At 37.3% G+C, this 23,198-nt stretch overlaps 1 protein-coding gene across 4 annotated transcripts in view; it reads left to right on the top strand.

The window, feature by feature from the left end:
- plekhg5.S (pleckstrin homology and RhoGEF domain containing G5 S homeolog) overlaps positions 1 to 23,198 on the top strand; it is a 183,895-nt gene that overhangs the window by 153,869 nt on the left and 6,828 nt on the right. For 3 of the 4 annotated variants that reach the window (XM_041571485.1, XM_018227969.2, XM_041571486.1), the window contains 7 exons: positions 15,834 to 16,010; positions 18,691 to 18,861; positions 19,235 to 19,330; positions 20,709 to 20,759; positions 21,492 to 21,641; positions 22,231 to 22,341; positions 22,702 to 22,851. In XM_041571485.1, the coding sequence (XP_041427419.1) occupies positions 15,834 to 16,010; positions 18,691 to 18,861; positions 19,235 to 19,330; positions 20,709 to 20,759; positions 21,492 to 21,641; positions 22,231 to 22,341; positions 22,702 to 22,851 (906 nt within the window). Of the gene's footprint in view, positions 1 to 11,804; positions 12,149 to 15,833; positions 16,011 to 18,690; positions 18,862 to 19,234; positions 19,331 to 20,708; positions 20,760 to 21,491; positions 21,642 to 22,230; positions 22,342 to 22,701; positions 22,852 to 23,198 lie in introns of those variants that run through there. The other variant, XM_018227967.2, reaches the window with a different exon arrangement.

The following is a 23,198-nucleotide window of genomic DNA, read 5'->3' as shown; positions in this document are numbered from 1 at the left end:
CTCTCAATTGCTCTTCCCTCATAAATCTGTCACTGGGTGTTTCAGTATCAAAGGTGAACGGTGCACTTGAATCCTTGGTTCTTGTGTCAGGTGATAACTCACACAAGGCTAAAGGAAATCATGTTGCAGCCACTGGCATGAACTATCACATCCACTGCAAGAGCTGGAGGGAAAAATATAATGAAAAAATATAATATTTACTGACAGCACTTGTATTGCTGCAAAGAACCACATTGGAGGCATAAAAAGGGATTATTTAAACATCTGGATAAGTCTTAAAGAAAATTAAAGGACTTCGCAGTAAGACTTGGTATGTCCAAGAGGAAAGGATAAACAAGTTTGCTGGAGACGGCCACCTGATACGCTATGGTGCTCTCAACGACTGCCCCACCTTGTATATGGAAAAGATATACAAGTTAGTTGTATCAACAGGTCTTGTGGCCTCCAGGATACAGCAGTATAATTCACAGCCATTTACCAAACAGGATGTCCCATGCACTATTGTTGAGAGATGTTCTCCTTGTGGAAGTCTTGATGGTGAGGATATTATTTCTTCAACACATAAGATCAAGCTAAACAAGGCGTTTGAGGTATATGCTATATTCATTATATAGTTGTCAGTTGTTTATAAGTGTTTCCTAGTGATAGGTTTACTGTTGAAATTTCATACATTAAACACAGTACAGTAACATACAGTAACTCAAATGTTATCTCTCCATAAAGTGAAGCTGGTGAGACTTTGGCCAAAATGATTGTGCCTAAAACAACACTATATTCCCCCCTTTTTCTGTTTGGGATCACACAGATCGATTCAGATGGTGTTCAGTTCAGTAGTATTTGTTTCATACAGAATATGCATGTAACCCCGATTCATTGGTGCCATTAACAGTCTATAAGGGCTTCTATGTGCTTGGCCACTTTTTCCAAAGATCTAGTTACTCTTTGATTAGGTCAGACAACTGTATTTCTTTATAGTCATTACCATAATGGTTGTAAAGAAAATAATGTGCCCATATAAAAGCCTGAAACCAAAGTCTGAGTGGTATTATTTAGGTAATTATTAAGTCATGACAAACAAATTACATCACTAAGCACTGACGGTGACAGATGACATCACTAATCATAGTTTACATGGATATATTTTACAGCATATTCACGAATGTTGTACATTATATAACTTCTTCTTTTTCCTATTCAAACATAAGGAAATTAGGATTCTCTTATTCATAGCGCAATAAGTCAATTAGCCATAAGGAAAATGATTTTTATAGTGTAGCTTAAGGTGGCCGTACACAGAGAGATCCGCTTGTTTAGCGATGTCGCCAAACGAGTGGATCTCTCCCCTATATGCCTACCTTGAGGTGGGTGATATCGGTCTGATCCGATCGTGGGCTTTAGGGCCCAACAATCGGATCATAATGCAGGAATCCGGAAGGTTGGATTGTGGGATCACATCAATGAATAGATGTGGTCCGTGATCCGACGGGATTTTTAGCCCTGCCCGATCTACATCTGCCAGATATCTATCGGGGAAGCCCCATAGGAGGGCTTAATACACAGGCCAATATCGGCCTTTATATGGCCACCTTTAGAAACCAGCTTTTTCTACCTCACCTAATAAACCAGATAAAGAACGTGACCCTTCTACTATACAATGTTGTGTAATATGTTGACAATTTATAAATCTGTGTAAATAATAATTCCCAAACAATATTTTAGCCCTGGCCAGTTCTGCGCCTTAGAGCAATGGTAGGATGCCTTAACTAGAACAAGTTCTGCATTTTTAAAAACTCAGCTGGGTTTTCCCAGTTATTCTAGGCCAATAATTTACTTCAGCCCAGCTAAAGTCAAGGTTACCTAGCCAAATAGTGATTACCTGCATAATGACTGCAAATTAAGCAGTGACATTGTTTTGTTTTTCGCAAAAGCAAAACTGTTTTGTGATTCCTACGGATGAACACGATACTAACCAGTTTGTGTATTAATTAGTAAATAATAACAGCAAGAGGAATGGCTTGCAGCAATGTTCTAATATGCTAATGGCCCCTGCTGCCTGGACATGGACAGTAATTCCAGTAATTGTGTATTCCTTTGTTAAAGCAGCAATATACACCTATTCTTTACCAAGCTCAGTAAACAGAGTTTTTGTTTAGGTGACTTTCTTCTTGTTGTTTTGAAAAGCATGCAGCTTGCAGCAATAATGAATATTATGAAGCGCATCCAATGAATGCTATGGAACAGTGTGATTTTAAACAAAAGTGTATATTGCTCCTTTATTTTCAATGGAAAGTGTGTGTGATAATGACTTGTTAAAACATCTAGATAAAGTTAGATCCATCTGTCTCTGTCACTGGCTTAAGGGCCAGATTGTTGGTAACATGGCAGCTGCTAATTATATTACATTCATACAATAATGGCTTGTAGAAATAATACATTGCAGCTGCAAAAATGCTTTGAATAAGCCATCTACATTTTTTATAAATGCATACACTGTCTTCAAAAGAATTATAACTATTTATCACGCCTGAATCAATACCAGTTGCCTCATAAGAAGGCAGTGCTTCAGTCCCAATGTTCTCCCATTGCAAAGCATAGTTAGAATAAAGCATCAGTAAAATCAAGCCCTCTTTACTTTTTATGCTATATAGGAAGAGTATTCATTGCATTAACCTTTCAGGCTAAATCCTGAAAGTGTTCCTTAACTTTTTCCTTATGGTACCCAATTATATTAGGACATCTGCTTTATGACCCAAAAATTGGTTTAGGATCAATAATTATGTATTTATTGTCACTGTATTACAGTAGATCATCAGGTGTGAAGCATGGGGACCATTCCTTGCTTCAAGCCCTTATCTACCATATATTTACAGCAATAGGCACAGCACATGTTTGTATATATCTGATTATCCCTTTATTAGGTCCTTTTTATTAGGACCGTCTTAAGAGAAGGGCTATCTTTAAAGAAGCAAGGGTGTAAGAACTTATATTTTAGAAGAGAAAAGCTTCTTTCCCTCAAACGATAATTCACTATTTGGGCAAATGTATCTGTACACATTGGCTTAACATATTCAAACAACCATCTAAAACCACATGCCTTTAGTTTAGCAATCACTACTGAGTTCCAATTTTTCTCTGGAAGCAACATCAGCACAAAACTGTTCATAGAAAGTAAGGTTTTTTGGAAGAACAGTCTCACATGTGCAATACATCAACATTTGTAATATGCCATGCATCAGATGGCATAAAGATAAAGTTCACTGACATTGGACTCTGGACTGTGGAATAAAACCCTCTGGAGTGATGAGTTGCACTTCAACATCTGATATCCTGAATGTGGGTTTGGTGAATGCCAAAAGAATTCTATCTTTCTGAATGCATGAGACTATTATGGTTGGTTATAGTTTCTGAAGGCATTAGACTATTATGGTTGGTTATAGTTTCTGAATGCATAAGACTATTATGGTTGGTTATAGTTTCTGAAGGCATTAGACTATTATGGTTGGTTATAGTTTCTGAAGGCATAAGACTATTATGGTTGGTTATAGTTTCTGAATGCATAAGACTATCATGGTTAAAGAGGGAATAATGGTTGGAGGCAATTTCCCATGGTTAGGGCACATTAATGATGCCAGGCACAAAGCAGGGTACATATAGAATTGGTTTTCTAAGAAGGAAATGGAAGATTTTGCCCAACTGAACACATGTGAAATGAAGTGAAACGCCAACTCTGGGTTAGTCCTGATTACCCAAAATAAGTGGCCATCATCAATAATGCTCTTGTGGCTGAAAAGATATATATCTAACTGCGTTTCAACATCTGGCAGAACACCTTTCCAGAAGATTGGGGAGATGTTATAGCAGCTAAGGGGGAAGATTACCATCAAATTGATACCCTTGTTTTTGAATGAGATATTGAATAAGCAAGTGTTTGAACACATTTCATAATATGGTTTTCAAGAGAAATATTGCTCATCCAAAGGTTTAATTAGATCAAGCGGAGTGCACAAAGGCTTGTGGGTAAATGATCTGCTCTACAGCAAGAGTGAATTTCAGTCAGTGAAGAATATTAGCTGCATTCATTGAAAACCAGACACATATTATTTGTCCATACAGATGCATGTTGGAAAAAATATATACTGTAGCATCATACTGCAGCTTTAGAGTGATAATGTAATAAAAATTAAAGCATACTAGAACAGATGTTTTTCTACCAATGAGGCACTAGTCTTAATTATAGAGCTGATTCAAGTATATAGCCATCACAGTTGACAGGATCATGTGATTTGTAACATCTTTTAGTTTGAAGGAAGCCTGAAACAACACAGCAGGGAAAACTGTGTTGCTGAAAAAACTCCTTCAGTGTGTGCTGAAACTCCACAGCAGCTATGGAATGTGCCTTCCACAGATAAACAACTTTAAATCCTCTCACTGTGACTTTTCTTAATACCCCAGCAATCCAGAAAGATTCAAATTATGGGAAGGCCATCTCCCATGGAATCCGTTTCAAGCAAATAATTCTATTTTTTTTAATGTACTTGATGTTAACTAAACTGCATGGGAAGGCAGCCTAGTTTGGTGCTCATGAGTTGTATATGTAATTTAAAATAAAATAAATGGAATATAATTATAAAATCTATTTCAATGTAGATATGTATTTAGAGTTTAAAACTATATTTCTTAGCAAGTGACACATATTTACTAGCATTTTGGGAAATTAAGTGGCTAATCCCAGTCTCACATATCATATTTCTCTTTACCTTTTTTCATTTACATCTTTAAAGAGAGAGAGGACTCCTATTTCCATGTTTTTGTTTATAAGTAAATTTAAGACCCTGACCTCTTAAATCAGCTACAATTTTAAATCCTGAGTAGATTATGGTCTGATTTAAGCCTAATGCCTTTGTGCTAAACTGTATACAAAACTACTTGCTGAACACAGGGATGATTTTTGGGAACAGCACCCAGCAAACCTTTGTAGTCACTATCACATTCCAGAGCCACTCACCAGTGCATATCCCCCATGTTTATATACATAACAGCATTTGAAAAGGAATATTTCCAGTCAGTGAGCGATGATTGACAATTGCTCAGATAACCCATCCATGCTCTCTTCCATTAGGATTAAAGAGAAAACCCATAAAAGAGCCCCAGACGATCCAGGCATTTTTTCCTTGTTTTGGCATTTGTTTGTGTATTATTTTGGTTTCTAGTACTTTGGGCTTTACCTGAGATATACAGTACCTAGAAATTTCTTCTCTGCAGTCAGCACCTTATACTCTGCCTAATATTGGTTTAGGTGATTCCTAAACCTAACAATTCCTATCCTAACAATTAATAACAAATTACATTTAGCAAGATGTCTGGCACAACCTTATGTAAAAAAAAGTTAACTCTATCCTGTTCATGACTGGGCAATAGAGATGTGTAGGTTGACCTGAAACCCGCAGTGATGGGCAAGTTGACCATCAGTTGACCATCGGTTGGGTGGGTTCAGGTTGGAGTTTGGAAAACTGCTGTGGGTTAGGGTTGGGTGCGGGTCAGACTGGAGAAGTGCACTACCCCACTTTTCCGGAGAGGCACGCACAGAAGAATTGTACAGAATGAGAAGACACAGAGATTTGAGGGTTGGGTGTTGGTTCTACAAAGGCAACATTTTGTGGTTAAGGGTCGGGTGCAGGTTGAGTTTTTCGTGACCCGGACATCATACTGGGCCGATCTGTGCACCAGATAAAAATCTCAATGGGAGGTCCCCTTAGAATTAAGGGCAGAGACAGACGCTCAGATTCAGGGATATTAGAGCTCAGCGTCAAAGTTCCTCTTCTTCGGGGCGACTAATCTCCCCGAACTGCCTCCCCTGCCTTCCCACCGGCTAGAATGTAAATTGCTGGCGGGATGGCACTTGGAGTGATTCATTTTCCGAAGTTGCCTCACAAGGAAATTTCAGGCGACTTTGGAAAGCCGGCGTGCTCCGAGTGCCATCCCGCTGGCGATTTAGATTCTAGCCGATGGGAAGGCTTTTCAGGGAGATTAGTCGCCCGAAGAAGAGGTGATTTGTGGCAGGGCGACTAAATCCCCCCAAATCTTCACGTGTGTCTCTGCCCTAAGAGGTCCAAAAGCTGCATATAGTCTCAGCCACAATACTTCAAATATAGATATTTATTGTTCTATATAATTATTCTTTATAAAAGTCCTGGCCTTAAACCACAAGCACATCACCAGCATGATAGTCTGCCTGGGGAAATACATTACTTCCAGAAGTCAGTAATTATTAACTGCATCTGCTTAGCAGTAACGATGCTCATACTGTTATGCTTGCTCTACAAAACACATCCAGCCATCCACTGATTTTACAGTCAATCCAAAAGCTGCACAGACTTCTTTGTACAACTTTATAATTTTAATATTATTTTAGCTACAATTAGCTGTTTATGGATAACATAGTGATCTCAGTAGGGTCGGTATAATAATTATTGGCATATTAGAAGGTGAACAGGTCTGGGCTGCATTTGAATTATTGTGTCATACCTTAAAGTAGGTAATCTCTTTTAGATTGAAAAGCTCACAATCCACCATTTATACACATACATATATCTTCATAATTCTCTAAACATTATGAGCATTGATGCAATGTGTTAATGCAACTGTGGTGCACTGAATGGACAACAAGCTGAGCAGGCACATAAAACTAATGGGGTGACACTACTCCTGCTTCACTAAAATGGTGAGGCATTTTTACTTTAGGGTTGAGGTGACTTTAAGTTCAGAAGTGAAATCATTCATCAGAAAGGGAAACCTGTGGATTGTGGATGTGTCTAACTGATGAGTCTGGCAGTCAATATCATGCCTGGCTTTGGGTGCAGTGCTCATATTATCAATGACCTAGAAAGAGTCTTTACTACTTGAGCAGCTGCTTTAAAGCCATACATTTTGTCTTCCAGGGGATGTGAGAAATTTGGAGCAGAAAGTTATTCTGGGGCTGGGGAGTGAGAAAGCTCTCTGGCAATCCACATCTACATGTAAAGATCAAACTCCTCAGTAATGAACCATCTGCTTCACTGAAACTAGAAGCTTGTGGTAGCTGGGAATGTATTTATGGCTGTTCATTATCATCGTACAAATAGAAATCATATGGGGATATTTGGCAGGCGATATCTCTTTTTTTCCCTTTACAGTGTGAGGCTTATATATGTCTAGAGCTCAGCGGTAGCATTACTGATCACAGAATATAACTAATCATATTGGAAAAGGATGTTAAAGGGTGAATAGAACTTTCAAGTAATTGCTTTTCTGTATTTGTGACAGCTATGTGGCCTGATGTGCTGATTAAGGAGTTTGGCATGTTCTCTCTGTACTTGCGTGGGTTTTATCTGGGTACTGAGATTCACTCCCACACATCAAACACATACAGGCAGGTTACAAAGCACCTGATATGATTAATTCTATTGTGTTCTTTGAATGTGAAAAGGACCTTAGATTGTAAGCTCCAATGAGACAGGGACTAATGTGAGTTACTAATGTGAAATGCCCCACTGTCTATTTTATTGAACATTGGAACTTCTCTGGTCCTCTATGCATTTGTTAAACTGTGCCAAATGTAAAGGAAGATTATGATAAACCCCATTCTGTTTTAATTAATAAAATAAGAATCACTTTTAAATTAACTGTAGTATGATGTAGAGAGTGATATCATGAGACAGTGTGCAATTGGTTTTCATTTTTTATTATTTGTGGTTTCTGAGTTATTTATCTTTTTTATTCAGAAACTCTCCAGTTTGCAATTTCACCTGGTTACTAGGGTCCAAATTACCCAAGCAACCACACAGAGGTTTGAATAAGAGACTAGAATACGAATAGGAAAGGGACTGCACAGAAAGATAAATAAAAAGGAGCAATAACAATACAGAGCATTTTCTTTATAGATGGGCTCATTGTCTCCCATTTGAAAGCTGGAAAGAGTCAAAATAAGTAGGCAAATAATACAAAAGCTATAAGAACGCAAAAATGAAGGCCAATTGAAAAGTTGCTGAGAATTAGCCATTCTGTAACATACCAAAAGTTAACTTGAAGGTGAACCACCCTTTTTAGTCACTGGGTTTTAAGAATTATGGCCTGGATTTGCTTCTGTGTCTTCTCTATGCAATTCCGCTTTAACGTTGCTCTACTTGTGATTAGTATCCATGCATAAGAATGCAGACTTCTGCGTCTGGGGAGATCATTACCACTGCAGGGCATTTGATGGCATGGATCTCTGTATGTGGCACAAGTATTATTGCCTGAACAAAATAAGACCTTTTATACTTTTAGTAATCACATGATAATAGAACCACAGCTACTTGTAGCTAAAATAATATTAAAATTATAATGTTGTTCAAAGAAGTCTGTGGAGCTTTTGGATTGTCTGGGTCCATGTAAAATCAGTGGATGGCTGGATGTGGTTTGTAGAGCAAGCAGCACAATATGAGCATCGTTACTGCTAAGCAGATATTAATTAGCAGTTATTAATTACTGTCTTTTGGAAGTAATGTATTTCCCAAGGCAGACTATCATGCTGGTGATGTGAAAAGGACCTTAGATTGTAAGCTCCAATGGGACAGGGACTTATGTGAGTTAGGTTTAAGGCCAGGATTTTTATAAAGAATAATTATATAGAAGAATAAATAACTATATTTGAAGTATTGTGGCTGAGACTATATGCAGGGTTGGGACCTCTTAGGGTAGAGACACATGCAAAGATTTCCCACCGGCTAGAATCTAAATTGGGATGGCACTCGGAGCGCGTTGGCTTTCCGAAAGTCACTCGAAGTTTCCTAATGAGGCAACTTCGGGTGACTTCGGAAAACGAAGTGTTCTGAGTGGCATCCCACCGGCGATTTACATTCTAGCCGGTGGGAAGGCAGTTCGGGGAGATTAGTTGCCCGAAGAAGAAGCTACTAATCTCCCAAAATAGCAGCGTGTCTCTGCCCTCATCCAGAATGCTTGGGATCAAGAGTTATCTGCATAAGGGATATTTTATGTCTGCTAAAAATAATTCAAACACTAACATGATTTTGTAAAAAGAAAAAAAGCAGAGCGTACTAAGGATGGGTATCATCAACATACAGTATTTGTGGCATTAGGCCCAACACATTGAGCAGGCAAAAGAAAAAAACTTGACAATGGATGATTAATAGATGTGTGAAAATGCCTTTCAATAAAACAGCAGGCACATTAACCTTAGATAAGTACAGGAAACTATTCATCCAGCAGGTGAATAGAATTAATGGGATTGCCAGTCACAATATAGAAGGACATTGTGTAGGACTGCTGAATCTATCATTTAGTATTCATGATTGTAGATACTAATTGAAGCATCGGCAATCAACATGACCACTTTCACCCATGTGCCTGTTTCCAGCATTCAGGGTTCATTAAGTTGTATCTGAGTTTTGCACATTTCAATAGCAAACAAACGAGGATTAATATTTCATCTTACAAAGAAACACAGAAATTCTTAGTCAATATCATTTTTATCTTATGTTTCCAATCATATATAAGGATAAGAGGGCTATTATTATTAATAATAAACCCAGAGGAAGTGCCGACTATACAGGCATGAAACGCGTAGGTTTTTGAATCTGCACATCCACTGTTATAATGTTTCCACATTGTGTGATACAATAAAGCCGGATTAATATTATAACCAGCGTCTTCTGTGCAGAGCGGTCAGCGCTACAAGCGAGCATTACATTGTGCAATTTAATATTATTAATCTCAATATACAGAGCTAACAAATACAGAAATTATACAGGTATGGGATCCAGAAATCAAATAATAATCAAATAATCCAAATGTTTAAAAATGATTTCCTTTTTCTCTGTAATAATAAAACAGTATCTTGAACGTGATCCAAAATAAGATGTAATTAATCTTTATGGGAAGCAACACCAACCTATTGGATTTATTTGTTTGTCTAGTAGACTTAGGGGGTTATTTATCAAAGTCCGAATTTATCTCAGTATTTTCTGAAAAAAACTCTGACCAAATCCGCACGGGTTTATTGGGCTTATTTATTAATACACTTTCCCGAAAATTTTGTTTGGGGGAGAAAATCCGAAGAAATCGCGAAAAATCTGATTTTTACGTTTTTTTGGATTTTTCATACGATTTTGTCTGATTTTTCACCCGAAATTTTGCCCGAAAATTGCCAAAAACCCAGCGCACATCAAAAAATCATTGGGACTTCTCCACTTGACTTATATGCAACCTCGACATGTCTACGGTGCCGGATTTTGACTTTTCCATCCTCTGGGTTTAATAATAATAATAATAATTCCAAAAAATGTGTGATTTTTTTAAAAGTCAGATTTTTTAAAAAAAATCATATATTTTTCGTGATTTTTACTTTTGGAGTTTAGTAAATAACCCTGATAAAGTATGAATATCCAAATTATGGAAAGCTCTATTTTGCGGAAAAACCCAGGCATTCTGGATAACAGGTCCCATAGCCGTACATCATTTTCATCAGCCCCTGCCCCTGTGGAGCTTACAATCAATAGAATTGCACTTACTTTCTATGTTTAATAATGTACAGCACACTCCAGTAGATCAACAGCATATTTGGGGCTATCCCCAAGCAGTGATTGAGAATTCATCCCAAAGACCAAGAATATTGAGATCTGGAGGCAATGCTTATTTGCTGAGCCGTATAAAAGGTGGCCATACACGGAGAGATCCGCTCGTTTGGCGATGTCGCCAAACGATCGGATCTCTCACCGATATGCCACGATATGAGGTGGGCAGTATCGAGCTGATTCGATCGTGGGCCCAACAATCGGATCCTAACGGTGGCTTTACGGGCGGTTGGATTGCGGGACCGCATCAACGAACAGATGAGGCCGCAATCCGACGGGATTTTTAGTTCCATCCGAAAGTCGGCCAGATCTCGATCAGGGAAGCCCGTCTGGGGGCCACATACACGGGCCAATAAGCTGCTGACTCGGTCTGTCTGCAGCTTTTATCGGCCCATGTATGGCCACCTTAAAATGACTGTTCTGACAATGGTTTCAATACCTGTAGTTCTCCTATGATTTTAGAGGGACTAAGAAATTTCAATGCAAGCTTATGTGCAATAGGACTGGTTTAGGAGACTTGTGCCGATTGTTATTGTCTATTAGCCCAAAGAGGAACATTCCATTGGTAACTGTGAGTTGTCAAGCCCCAGGACATTTTCCCAGAGCACCAAGTCACATGAGCTACTTGAAATGGAAATCTTTATATTTTTAATTTTATAGAAGAGCAAAACAGTTGCTAGGACTGCAGAAGTTTATTGGTTTGAAGCTGCGAGCTGAACGCTCAATAAACATTCCTTGCTATCCATGCTAAACAGTGTTCAATGAACGTTTTTAACACGGAATATGGATGGGTTTATAATCTGTGACAAATTGCAATTTGTGGCTTTTGCTTTCAGTTTATTTGGGTCGCCTTTGATGTGTGCTTTATCCCCGTTTGGAAGGCAGACATCCATAAAAATTGTCTACTGGGTTAAAATATTAGCATAGGGGTCTGGCACTAAAATAACCCACTGTATCTAATTGATCACTGTGTCTGGGACAAGCCATATAGAAAATAAGTTAAGGTGAGAAAAGAGGGAATAGTCAGTTACATTGTTTGTGTTTGGCTGGGCTATGACATTGAGTCGGACAGACACCTTTGATCTCTGTTAGTGGCTGATGAATTGATAAAATCTGCTTTAGTTGTCGGTGACAGGAGGGAAATTAGGTTTACTTGACTGGCAACTCCTACCTCTCCTATAACTCCCCCCCTCTCCAAACACACTTACCAGTGCTCACACTGAATCTTGCTCCACAACAGTCAAGACTGGGCTTGAGACAGAAGTACTCAGACTATCCTCTACTGCAGTAGATCATTGGAAACATGATACTTCTCTAAGGTTATATTTTCCTGGGAAGATCAGTTCACCTGGAGTTATGCGACACTAAGTGGTCTTTTAATGCGCAGTCTGTAATATTTTGGGCTCTTGGTTTGTCAAATGAAAGAGAAGGCAGTAGTCTTTGAAAAAGCAATGGGGAGACTATCAGCTTGGAAAAGTTGGGATCACCTCTCTGTAATAGATGAGGTCTTAATGACGACGGGAACACAGAGTTCTGCGGTAAGTAAACAGTGAATATATATATATATATATATATATATATATATATATATATATATATATATATATATACACAGTATTATTTATAATTTACTAAATACTTTGAGAGGTATAATATATCTGGTATATATAGAAATGGAATCTGGTTTCCAGAATGCTTGGAACCTTGGATTTTCCTGATAATTTGTGGCCTTTTTTGTTATAAGGAACGCCTTATATGTTTTGCGTTTTATGTAAATATATGTTAGTTACCATAAGTTACAAGATACAACCTTATCACCATAGAGAAAATGTGCTGATGCTGTTTATGTTGTTTCCTGAACTTTGGGTTTCTGGATAATAGTCTCCATGCCTGTTTTAAGGCAAAAGCTCATTAGTGTCAGCCTTGCAAAACTGGGGTTCCAGTACAGAGTTACAACAGTTTCAGTGATGTTAGCTAAATTGCCTAATACAGTATATTAAAATTATTCCTTAAAATCATTTTAAAGCCATAGTGCCATTAGGGTTGCCACCTGGCAGGAATTTTACCGGCCTGGCTGGTAAAAAATGATGGTTGATCCCAATGTTATTAATAGGGAAAAAAGCTCAATATATAGGAAGGCCAGTATTTTTTTTCCAGAAAAGGTGGCATCTGTGTTGATTAGTTCAGGAGTGTTTTGTCAATTAATGCAATCTAATAAACATGAATCTCACTCAGTTGGCCTGTACTATAACCATTACCCATGGGCAAAGCTGTAGCTCTGTTTTTCTCTTTTTTTGACTTGGTTGTGTCGGATTGTAAGTTTGTGATTTTTCATGTAAAATCATATGCAGACACGAGGGGCAATTGGTTAGCTGTTGCCACATTCTAATCAATATAGCAAGTATAGTGTATGCACTTTCCCATGTAGAACTACAGTCCTCTTTTGTTTTGAAATATGTCTGTAATAAATGTACAGGGAAAGTGAAGTTATTAGTGTTCTCTAAAACTTAGGTTAGAGATCATCAATGTATCTAAAGGATTGCAGCATTATTCATTCAATAAACAGAGTTTAGAAGTATAAATGTCACTATAATTCGATGCCCGAAACTTGTAGGTGAGAGTGGAACATATCAGCATTTTGCTAAATATTACAGATTTATGCACCCAAAATCTAAACAGTGCCCTACCACTAGTGAGAGAATACACCAGAGAATGTTGTACTGTATTCAGTGGATGCTGCTGTCTACCAAACAAGCTTGATGTAACAATTTGCAATTTGGTCCTTGTTTGTGGTTTAATCTGCTTTTGTAAAGTTTGGAAAGTAGGTGCAATGTGTTTCATTGTGGTCTGGGCTGTGTGCTGTTTATTTTAACAAACAGTCCCTTAATAGCCCTGTTTGTGTTGATCAGGGTATGGGAGCAACGCCTGTACAATTACTGAATGGTCATTGCTTGTTTCACAGCGGGAGGCCACCTGTCTGAAAGGGTTCACAGCCCCCCATTATAGAGGACCAGCCAAAAGACATAGTGAAAGTAGCATAAAGCAGTGCTGCCTTGGCTCTCAGCTTTTTGTTAAAGAGGTTGTTTACCTTCCAAACACTTTTTTCAGTTCAATTGTTTTTAGATTGTTCCCCAGAAACTTTTTTTCAATTACTTTCCATTATTTATTTTTTACTGTTTTTCCAAAATCTAAGTTTAAAGTTTAATGTCCCTGTCTCTGGTGTTTAAGTCTGGCAGCTCAGTAATTCAGGTGCAGACTCTAAACGGTTACAATTTTGCAACATTTAGTTGATACATTTCTCAGCAGCATCTCTGGAGTATCAGCAACTATTGTATCAATTCTAACAGCTGCCTGTAATGAAACCCAGAGATTCTGCTCAGCAGGGACAAAGATAAGAAATGTATCCACTAAACGTATCCTTTTAGAACAGTTCACAGGGTCGGCGACCCCCCCTCCCAGAGCTGCTGCAGAAGGTGAAAAATTACACTTTACACTTCAATATTAGAAAAACGGTGACACATAGAAAATAGAAAGTCATTGGAAAAAGTCGTTATTTCCGGTGATCTATCTGAAAACAACTAGTTGTTTGAAGGTGAAAAACCCCTTTAAGTCAATTATATATGTCGTATGTTTTTAGAGTTTATAGAGAAGTGGCGGCGTGGACCTGCGAGGATCAAACTTACACAGTGTTTAGTGTGTATTCAATGCTTGATGCTTTTCATTAAACACATGCAGAGCTAACAATCTAAAACATAAGGTGTATGAGATATAGGGTGGGGATAATGTGTGATGAAGAGGTCCGAACCTCTACAACCTGTTTTCAGTTATCAGTGACTGCTGGGAGTTGTATTCCAACAACAGCTGGAGATTCAAGTTGGACACCCCTCGGTTATGCAATCCATCCCCTTAGATGAGAATCACAGTGTTTGTGCACATCTATACCGTGTTAACTGATTTATTGTCAGCGCACCAATGCCATGTAGGGGTTAAATAACACTTATTAAATGACAAGGGCAGACTCCATGCTATGAGATTGGAATACATTACTGGGCACCAGCTGCACAGAACTGCTCCCCCTCCTGACATATGCAAATAGTCTGAGCCTTGTTTGCTTTAAAGGCACAGCATCACACTGAACAAAAGAATGTGGTATTGCCATGACATCACTAATACCCATCTTAGCAATGCAATCTGTTTTATTGGCTATTGACATTACGCTGAGTATTGACACGAGGCTCACACCCATTTGCATCCTCCGAATCAGCTAAGCAAGGGAGGAATATGTGGCATATATGATTAATTGTGAGTTAGCAAGGCAAGGTACTCTGTCCCCTCTCTGCACAGGATTACTGCACATGTGCCTCTTTATAGCCTTGTATGTCTGGATCCTCTCTACCCTTCCAGTAGTTTTTTCATGAAACATAATGCAATTTATTCCATTTTTGGACTTCTGCCTTTTCAGGCCGAGGTAAGTATTTTATATCTTACAATGATTATCCTGTTCACGTACTGATCAAATTTTCACATTCTATAAGTACCATGAATAAAACTATTGTATATTTGTACCAGTGCTGTGATAAGCTGACAAGTGAATCTTGTGGCTGTAGACTTGAAGAATCAGAATATGCTTTTTATTCCTTTACAATGCAGAATATTGTTAAATCTGTTAAATGGGGATTATTAACAGAAATCTTCCTTATCTTAAGTCTGGTGTGGAAAAGTGCATATTTGGATTGTATAGCAAGCACTATTTTGGGTGTTAGATTTTATCTTTACCAATGTCTCCCTCCTCTTTGTGCGCAACAGTCTTCTGCTCTGCTATTGTCAGTTCCCCAAAGTCCAATTAAAGCAAATGTGTAGATGTCAGGCAGGCAGGGGGCCTGGGGTGTTTATATATCCTAAAAATTGCAGTGCCTGAGATTAGCCACTCATGGCTACATGTAAATAGAGGATTTGCAAGTTGCAGCATTTGTCCGATTTAAATAAAAATTCCCCCTTTGTACTAACTCCTATATGTTTTACTTCTCCTGCTTGTTATTCCCCTCTGTTGAATGGAATCTGATAATAGGAATATCAGCCTCAGATGCTTTCTGCATGGCTGCAAGAACCAAGCTCCTCATTGTTGATCAGATGAATCACATTTCGTATAATTTGTGGCATTCAGTTTATTTATTCATTATCCACATTGCAGGAATTACCAACAAACATCTCCTCTTGTTTCAGGCTCCAGGAAGAAAGAGGAAGAATATGAATGAATTTCTTGGGGACGCAAGTATTCCGGTACAAGATCCCATTCAGAGTTTTAGCTGCTCCAACAACGGCGCCGACACGTGGAAAAACAGGGCAGCCAGTCGCTTCAGTGGATTCTTTGGCTCTGCGGCTACTGGACCGTTTGGAAGGGTAAGTTATTTGCCTGTAACCATATCTATGTGTTTATATTGTAGAGACCAGTGCAAACAATTGGCTAGTCACTTGTTTGTCTTACTCCACATTGACTGGACTAGAAAGGTTTCTATACAAACTGCTAAAATTGCCTCTAACAGGAATAAAGTGCAAAAGATATGCAGAAAGAAAGAAAATAATATTTTTTTAAACATTGTCCATATAAAATGTGTGTGTGTGAATGTTCCAATGTTTATTACTTGCTTGTTTGCTTTGAAACAATTTAAGGAAATTTAAGGCAAACTATTGCAATTATATTTCTTCCAATATTTCATGCCACTAATGGTAATGTGTATTGTTAGCTATTGGTATGCTAAGCAGTGTGTTTAAAAGAAATTAATGTTGATTGCTGTTAGGTCCAGACCCTCTACTGATCTCATTTAAATGAATGTGGCAAATTTTGACAAGGTGAAGTTTCAAGTGAAACCTGTCAAGGCTCAGGTAACTTGAACATGCTCTGAACCCTGACCCAACTCACATGATGTGTCTGGCCACAATGAACTGAAAAGGTTAGATAGAAACATATAGATGAGTAGAGAGAGAGAGAGATAGAGATGATAGATGATGATAGATAGATAGATAGATAGATAGATAGATAGATAGATAGATAGATAGAGAGAGAGAGATAGATAGATAGATAGATAGATAGATAGATAGATAGATAGATAGATTCACAACAGCTGTACAGCAACACCCCTGATCTTTGTCTACTGTATGTAGACAGTAATGTATCATGCCAACTTATATATGCAAATAAATGTATGAAATAGGTTCAATAGCTGGTCCAAGAATACCACACCACACATACACGTAATGCAGCTGTCACTGGCTGCTTCACTAGAGAAGAAAAGAGAAAATATTTACAATTAGCAGATATCAAATTAAATGTGACAACTTAAATATCGGAACATACACTGTTAAAAAGCTGATCTGTGCACTAGCATGCCAAAAAACTGAGGATATCAAACTACTGTGCTCCAACAGAAGTGAACCACAACTCCTAGTATTCCCCATCATCTGAACTCTTGACACATCAGAACCCTTAATCTTCAAGAATTGAGCTACTGCCTTGCAGCTCGGGGCACAAGGACATGGTGGATCAGCAGTTGTGTTTAGTGCATCAGTTGGAGACACTCGGATGCGGTCCCTTGGCATATGTTTGATGGATAATCAGACACTTGGCTGGATGATCAGCGTTCTCTCATTCATTGCACCAGACCACAGTCAATGTGTGTCCCAGGGCACCGGGGAGATTGATTAAGTGTGAAGTGAAATTCTCACCTCTGTTCAGCCTTTGAAGTTTTTTTTTTTTTGAAGACAAACATTTTCATAGATCATTAAACACACAGACATCATTTTATATTTATTATAGTGCTGGCGTTACACATTTAAACTGTGCCTTACAAAGGTTGATCATTATTTACATGAATCCTTGCCCCACAGGAACTTACAGTCAAAATCATTTTTGCTTAGGCTCGATAAAGGGCTGGATAAGCTCGAAACGTCGCTTATCTTGAGGCACAAATAAATTACAATTTTTTCACTAAATCGGAGTGCTGCTGAAATATTGTTTGGATTACAGTCAAAACTATTGTACACGTGTAAACAAAATGACATACTTGGTGCAGGTTCTACCAGACCCTACCCCATTCTTTCCTTGTTAGCAGTAATGGATGGATCAACAAAATCTGGTTACTACTTGCCTAGGACCAGTCAAGATATGTCTAATATATAAGACAAAAGCATTCACCCAAATAACTGCATTATATCAATAAAGGATCAATATTTTGGCTATGGTGGTTCTCCAGAGTGTTTGAAAACCCCATCGACCTGTCAAACAAGTGTTTAAAATAAGCAGTAGCTGTGTAGAGCAGTAGCTTACTATCCAAAATACGATGAATAGTATCTAAACACACAAAGATTTGGCTTAGGCCATCTAAATATGCTTTGTCACTGTGTTTGAGTTGGCCTCACTCTTTAGTATCATGTCACTTTTTTCAATCATTTTGAGATGACTGGCAGGTTCCAATTGTTTGAGGCTCATTCAGTGATTCCCGGCCCACTCATACCAGCTGTTCATTTTAATGTGACAGTCCCATGGGCATTGCCAAGGGTCCCAGCACGAGTCACAGTAACAGCAGAACAAAGAAGGGAATCCGCTTGTCCCAATGTGTCACCTCCTAATCACATTAGCTCCGCTGCTTCTCATTTACATACATTTAATTCTACCTGGTGCCTTGTTAGAAATCTGCCCCGGCCCATTGCTTGCACAAGGCAGTGTTAGTTCTTGGTGTGCTAGTCGCTTGCAGACTTCTTGTTGTCTGGCTCCCTATTCAAGCAAAGGTAAGGGTCTCCATTCTTAAATGTTCCTGATGAGTGAAAAGCAATGTAGCAACAAAAGTGCTCCACTTTGGCTTCAGTGGAACTTTCCCAATTGGCAAAGTGTAGCAGCCATGCATTGCTTCAATTTTGTCTTCATAAGTATCACACTCAGGGACTTGTGCCACATACAGATCCATAAAAGAGTAAATCTAGAATGCGCTTTACTCTGATTTTCTTTTGTTTGGTACTAATGAATACTAATACTGGATAGAATGTCTGATTCATGCTGAGCAATTGTGTATGGTTTTTCTTTAAGGAAATAGACAAAATGGAGCAGCTGGAGAGCAAGCTGCATTCATACAGTATGTTTGGTCTTCCCAAGTTGCCCCAGCAGCTTTGCTTTGATCAGGACTCGTGGGAGGAAGAAGAAGATGATACCAACCTGACTCTTGAAGATAGCTGGCAGGAAATCATTGAGGTTCCTGAGGTAATTTGTCTTTCTGCCTGGTGGTCTGTGACTGCTTTCCTTTTTGTTCTACTGTCTTTGTGTCACCAACAGACAAAATCAACCTATGTCATAGCACGGTGTGGCATACGATTGTGCATTATGGAACATATTTAGAATTGATAAGTCAGAGATATTGAGAATTAAACCTACTGTATATATGTATACATTCCCCTTTCATATATGTTACCAAAAATAATGTGTCTGAATGAGAATAAGAGTAAAGGGTTGAAGTGCAGTATATTGGCATTACTTCAATAACTTGCAGATGTTTAACATATTTGTTATAAGTACATGATATGTTTGCTTCTTGCAGTTAATTGTCTTAGCTTATCATTCTTCTCTTTTTTATCAGACTTTTACTAGGAGGCAGTGCCACCAGCAAGAGGCCATTTGGGAGTTACTTTATACAGAAGCCACATACATTAAGAAGCTGAAAGTGATAACTGATGTAAGATTTCTGTCTGTCTGTCTATATACAGGATCTATCTATCTATCTATCTATCTATCTATCTATCTATCATCTATCTATCTATCATCTATCATCTATCTATCTATCTATCTATCTATCTATCTATCTATCTATCTATCATTAATCTGTCTATTTATCATCTATATATCATCTATCTATCTATCTATCTATCTATCTATCTATCTATCTATTATCTATCTATCTATCATTAATCTATCTATTTATCATCTATATATCATCTATCTATCTATTTATCTATCTATCTATCTATCTATTATCTATCTATCTATCATATATCTATCATTAACCTTTCTATGTATCATCTAGCTATCATCTATAATCTATCTATCAATAATCTATCATCTATCTATCTATCTATCTATCTATCTATCTATCTATCTATCTATCTATTATCTATCTATCTATTATCTATCTATCTATCTATCTATCATTAACCTTTCTATGTATCATCTATCTATCATCTATCTATCTATCTATCTATCAATAATCTATCATCTATCTATCTATCTATCTATCTATCTATCTATCTATCTATCTATCTATCTATCTATCTATCTATGTATCTATCTATGTATGTATCTATCTATCTATCTATCTATCTATCTATCTATTTATCTATCTATCTTTCTATATAACTATCCATCTATCATATATCTATCATTTTTTTTATCTATCTATCTATCTATCTATCTATCTATCTATCTATCTATCTATCTATCATTAATCTGTCTATTTATCATCTATATATCATCTATCTATCTATTTATCTATCTATCTATTATCTATCTATCTATCTATCTATCTATCTATCTATCTATCTATCTATCTATCATTAACCTTTCTATGTATCATCTATCTATCATCTATAATCTATCTATCTATCAATAATCTATCATCTATCTATCTATCTATCTATCTATCTATCTATCTATCTATCTATCTATCATCTATCTATCTATCATCTATCTATCTATCTATCTATCTATCTATCTATTTATCTATCTATCTTTCTATATAACTATCCATCTATCATATATCTATCATTTTTTTTATCTATCTATCTATCTATCTATCTATCTATCTATCTATCATCTATCTATCTATCTATCTATCTATCTATCTATCTATCTATCTATTTATCTATCTATCTTTCTATATAACTATCCATCTATCATATATCTATCATTTTTTTTATCTATCTATCTATCTATCTATCTATCTGTCTATATATGTGTCCATCTATCTTTCAACTATCATTATTTATGCAAAGAAAGATCTAACAAATATAACTACCAAACACATATTCAAGTTTTTATTCCAATTATCCATTCCACAGCTTTTCCTTTGTTGTCTGTTGAATCTACAAGAGTCCGGAATATTATGTGAGGTAAGATTTGTTTTTCTTTCTTTTTGCCTGTTTGTTGTTGACAAATTCTGCAAATACAGGCAAAGCATTTTAGTACAGTAAGTTCAATACATTTCTATGTGCTATTTACAGGGATTAGATATGCGCATCATACCTAGGTTTATTTGTGATTCCAAGTGATAACCCCAATAGCAATATATAGTATGTACAGTATGTCATGCCATGTCAAATTTTAAAATAAATATAAAACATCTGTTTACTCTTTTGAGAAATGGATTTCAGTGCATAAGTCTGCTGGAGCAGCACTATTAACTGATGCATTTTGAAAAAAAAATATTTTATTTATGACAATATCCCTTCAATATCCATTTAAAATTAAAAGCTCATTGCATTTTGGTGCGAAGTATTGATGCATCCCGCCAGTTCATAAGAATTGCATTCAGTACACCTACTGACGCAGGGAAACCCTGGAGAAACTGCAAAGAGGCTGCAGGGTTCGCACAGCAGTCTGCATTAATAGGTGGACATGACAACATGCAGACAATAAAGGTTTTCAGTCCAAAGCACATATGGGGGGAAAACAATGGACATATGAAATACTATGGAGAATTCACAAAGCAGCTGCTACCATAGAAACTAATAAGAAATGTGTTTGCTTTACACTTATTCTTTGTTATTATGCTAAGTTGCCAAAGCCATTAACTAGGCATTTCTTTCATAAAATCAATGTGTTGTTTTTGTTTGTTAACAAAGGTGGAGCCTGACAAGTTGTTCAGCAATATTCAGGAGATCATCCAGTTACACAGAACCCTGTGGAGCACTGTCATGGTACCAGTACTGGAGAAGGCAAGAAAGACTAAGGGTTTACTAAACCCCCTGGACTTCCAAAAAGGATTCAAAATGGTAATAAGATATAAATATAAAAAATATATGGGGGAATGTAATAAACGTCGCAAATAGCAAAACAATCAGCACAAATGAGAATAAAAAGTCTCATTTCCCAATGTAATATTCCTCCTTAAACTGTTATTACATTGCAAATTTTAATTGCCCACTTGCTTGAAGGTGTCGTAATCTTTTGGAGCAAACATAACGACTTTTTCAGTAAGACGTTTTATTACATTTACTGCGCACTGACTCTAACTATAAAATTCACAAACTTTTTTCCACTGTCGGAAGAGGCCGCTAAACAGTTTCCTCGTTTGCAAAAGCTATATTCAATTGCTCAAAAGAAAATTTGTTCGCACACAGGCATAATTTTTCACATTGCGAATATTTTTCCCGTTACCGACTTTTATTACAATCCCCCAATAGAATAATATCATTTATAATAAGAATAGTGCAGCAGTATAAATAATTTGGTCAGTTTTTGCCTTGGATATTTGAATCACTAATATTTCAGGTTTAGAAAGCAAAGCTGAAGAAAATGTCATTAATATGAATATGAAAATGCATTTAATCATATCTTGTTTTGTGTTTATTAAATCTGCAGTTTGAATCCCTGTTTAAACCATATATTAGATACTGTATGGAGGAGGAAGGCTGCATGGAATATATGAGAAATCTGCATCGGGACAATGAACTTTTTAAGTCCTACGTAACGGTAAGTGTATTCCCACACGTTTGATAATTTTGTAAATTTATTTTTTGAATGTAATGATAATACACTGCTGATATTAAATATTGATATAGTGCCTAATTATAGTAGCATGGCTCTGTTTCCATTCCATTTTGCATCATACAGTCATTTGTCTATGTGACTATATTGGTCTTTTCTTAAAATGGTATTATAGTCTTTTGTACTTGGGAATTGTCTGAAATACATCTATTACTGCATAAAAATTGCAACAAACAAGATTCAAACTTGTGCTAAGTAGTTCTGTAGTTGAAATACAGAAGATCAAGATAAAAATAACATATTAAACCTGCCCACCTACAAATGACTCTGATATTCTCTCTTCAGTGGTCGGAAAAACACAAGCAATGCAATCGACTGAAACTGAGTGACATGTTGGTGAAGCCACATCAGCGACTAACAAAATATCCCCTGCTGCTGAAATCAATCTTGAAAAAGACAGATGACCTGCAAGTCAGAGAGTCCATCATTCTCATGGTAAACATCTCATATGTATATGGCTTTCTAGGCATACGAGTACTGAGGATAGATTATGAGAGAAAGGGAATGGGATCCTTTCTAGATTCTGTAGATCTGGAGCTCCCACACCCCCTCTGAGCTGTTAGCATAGCCTTCCTTCCTTCCTCTGAGCTGTTAGCATAGTCCTTCCTTCCGTCCGTCCTTCCTTTCTTCCTTCCTTACATCCTTCCTTCCTTCCATCCTTCCATTTTTCTTTCCTCTGAGCTGTTAGCATAGTCCTTCCTTCCTTTTTTCCTTCCTTCCTCCCGTCCTTCCTTTCTTCCTTCCTTCCATCCTTCCATCCTTCCTTCCTTCCTCTGAGCTGT

The sequence above is a fragment of the Xenopus laevis genome, chromosome 7S (genome assembly GCF_017654675.1).
Source record: "Xenopus laevis strain J_2021 chromosome 7S, Xenopus_laevis_v10.1, whole genome shotgun sequence".
In the NCBI taxonomy this organism is placed as follows: Eukaryota; Metazoa; Chordata; class Amphibia; order Anura; family Pipidae; genus Xenopus; species Xenopus laevis.
This window is presented reverse-complemented; position numbering and strand designations above follow the sequence as displayed.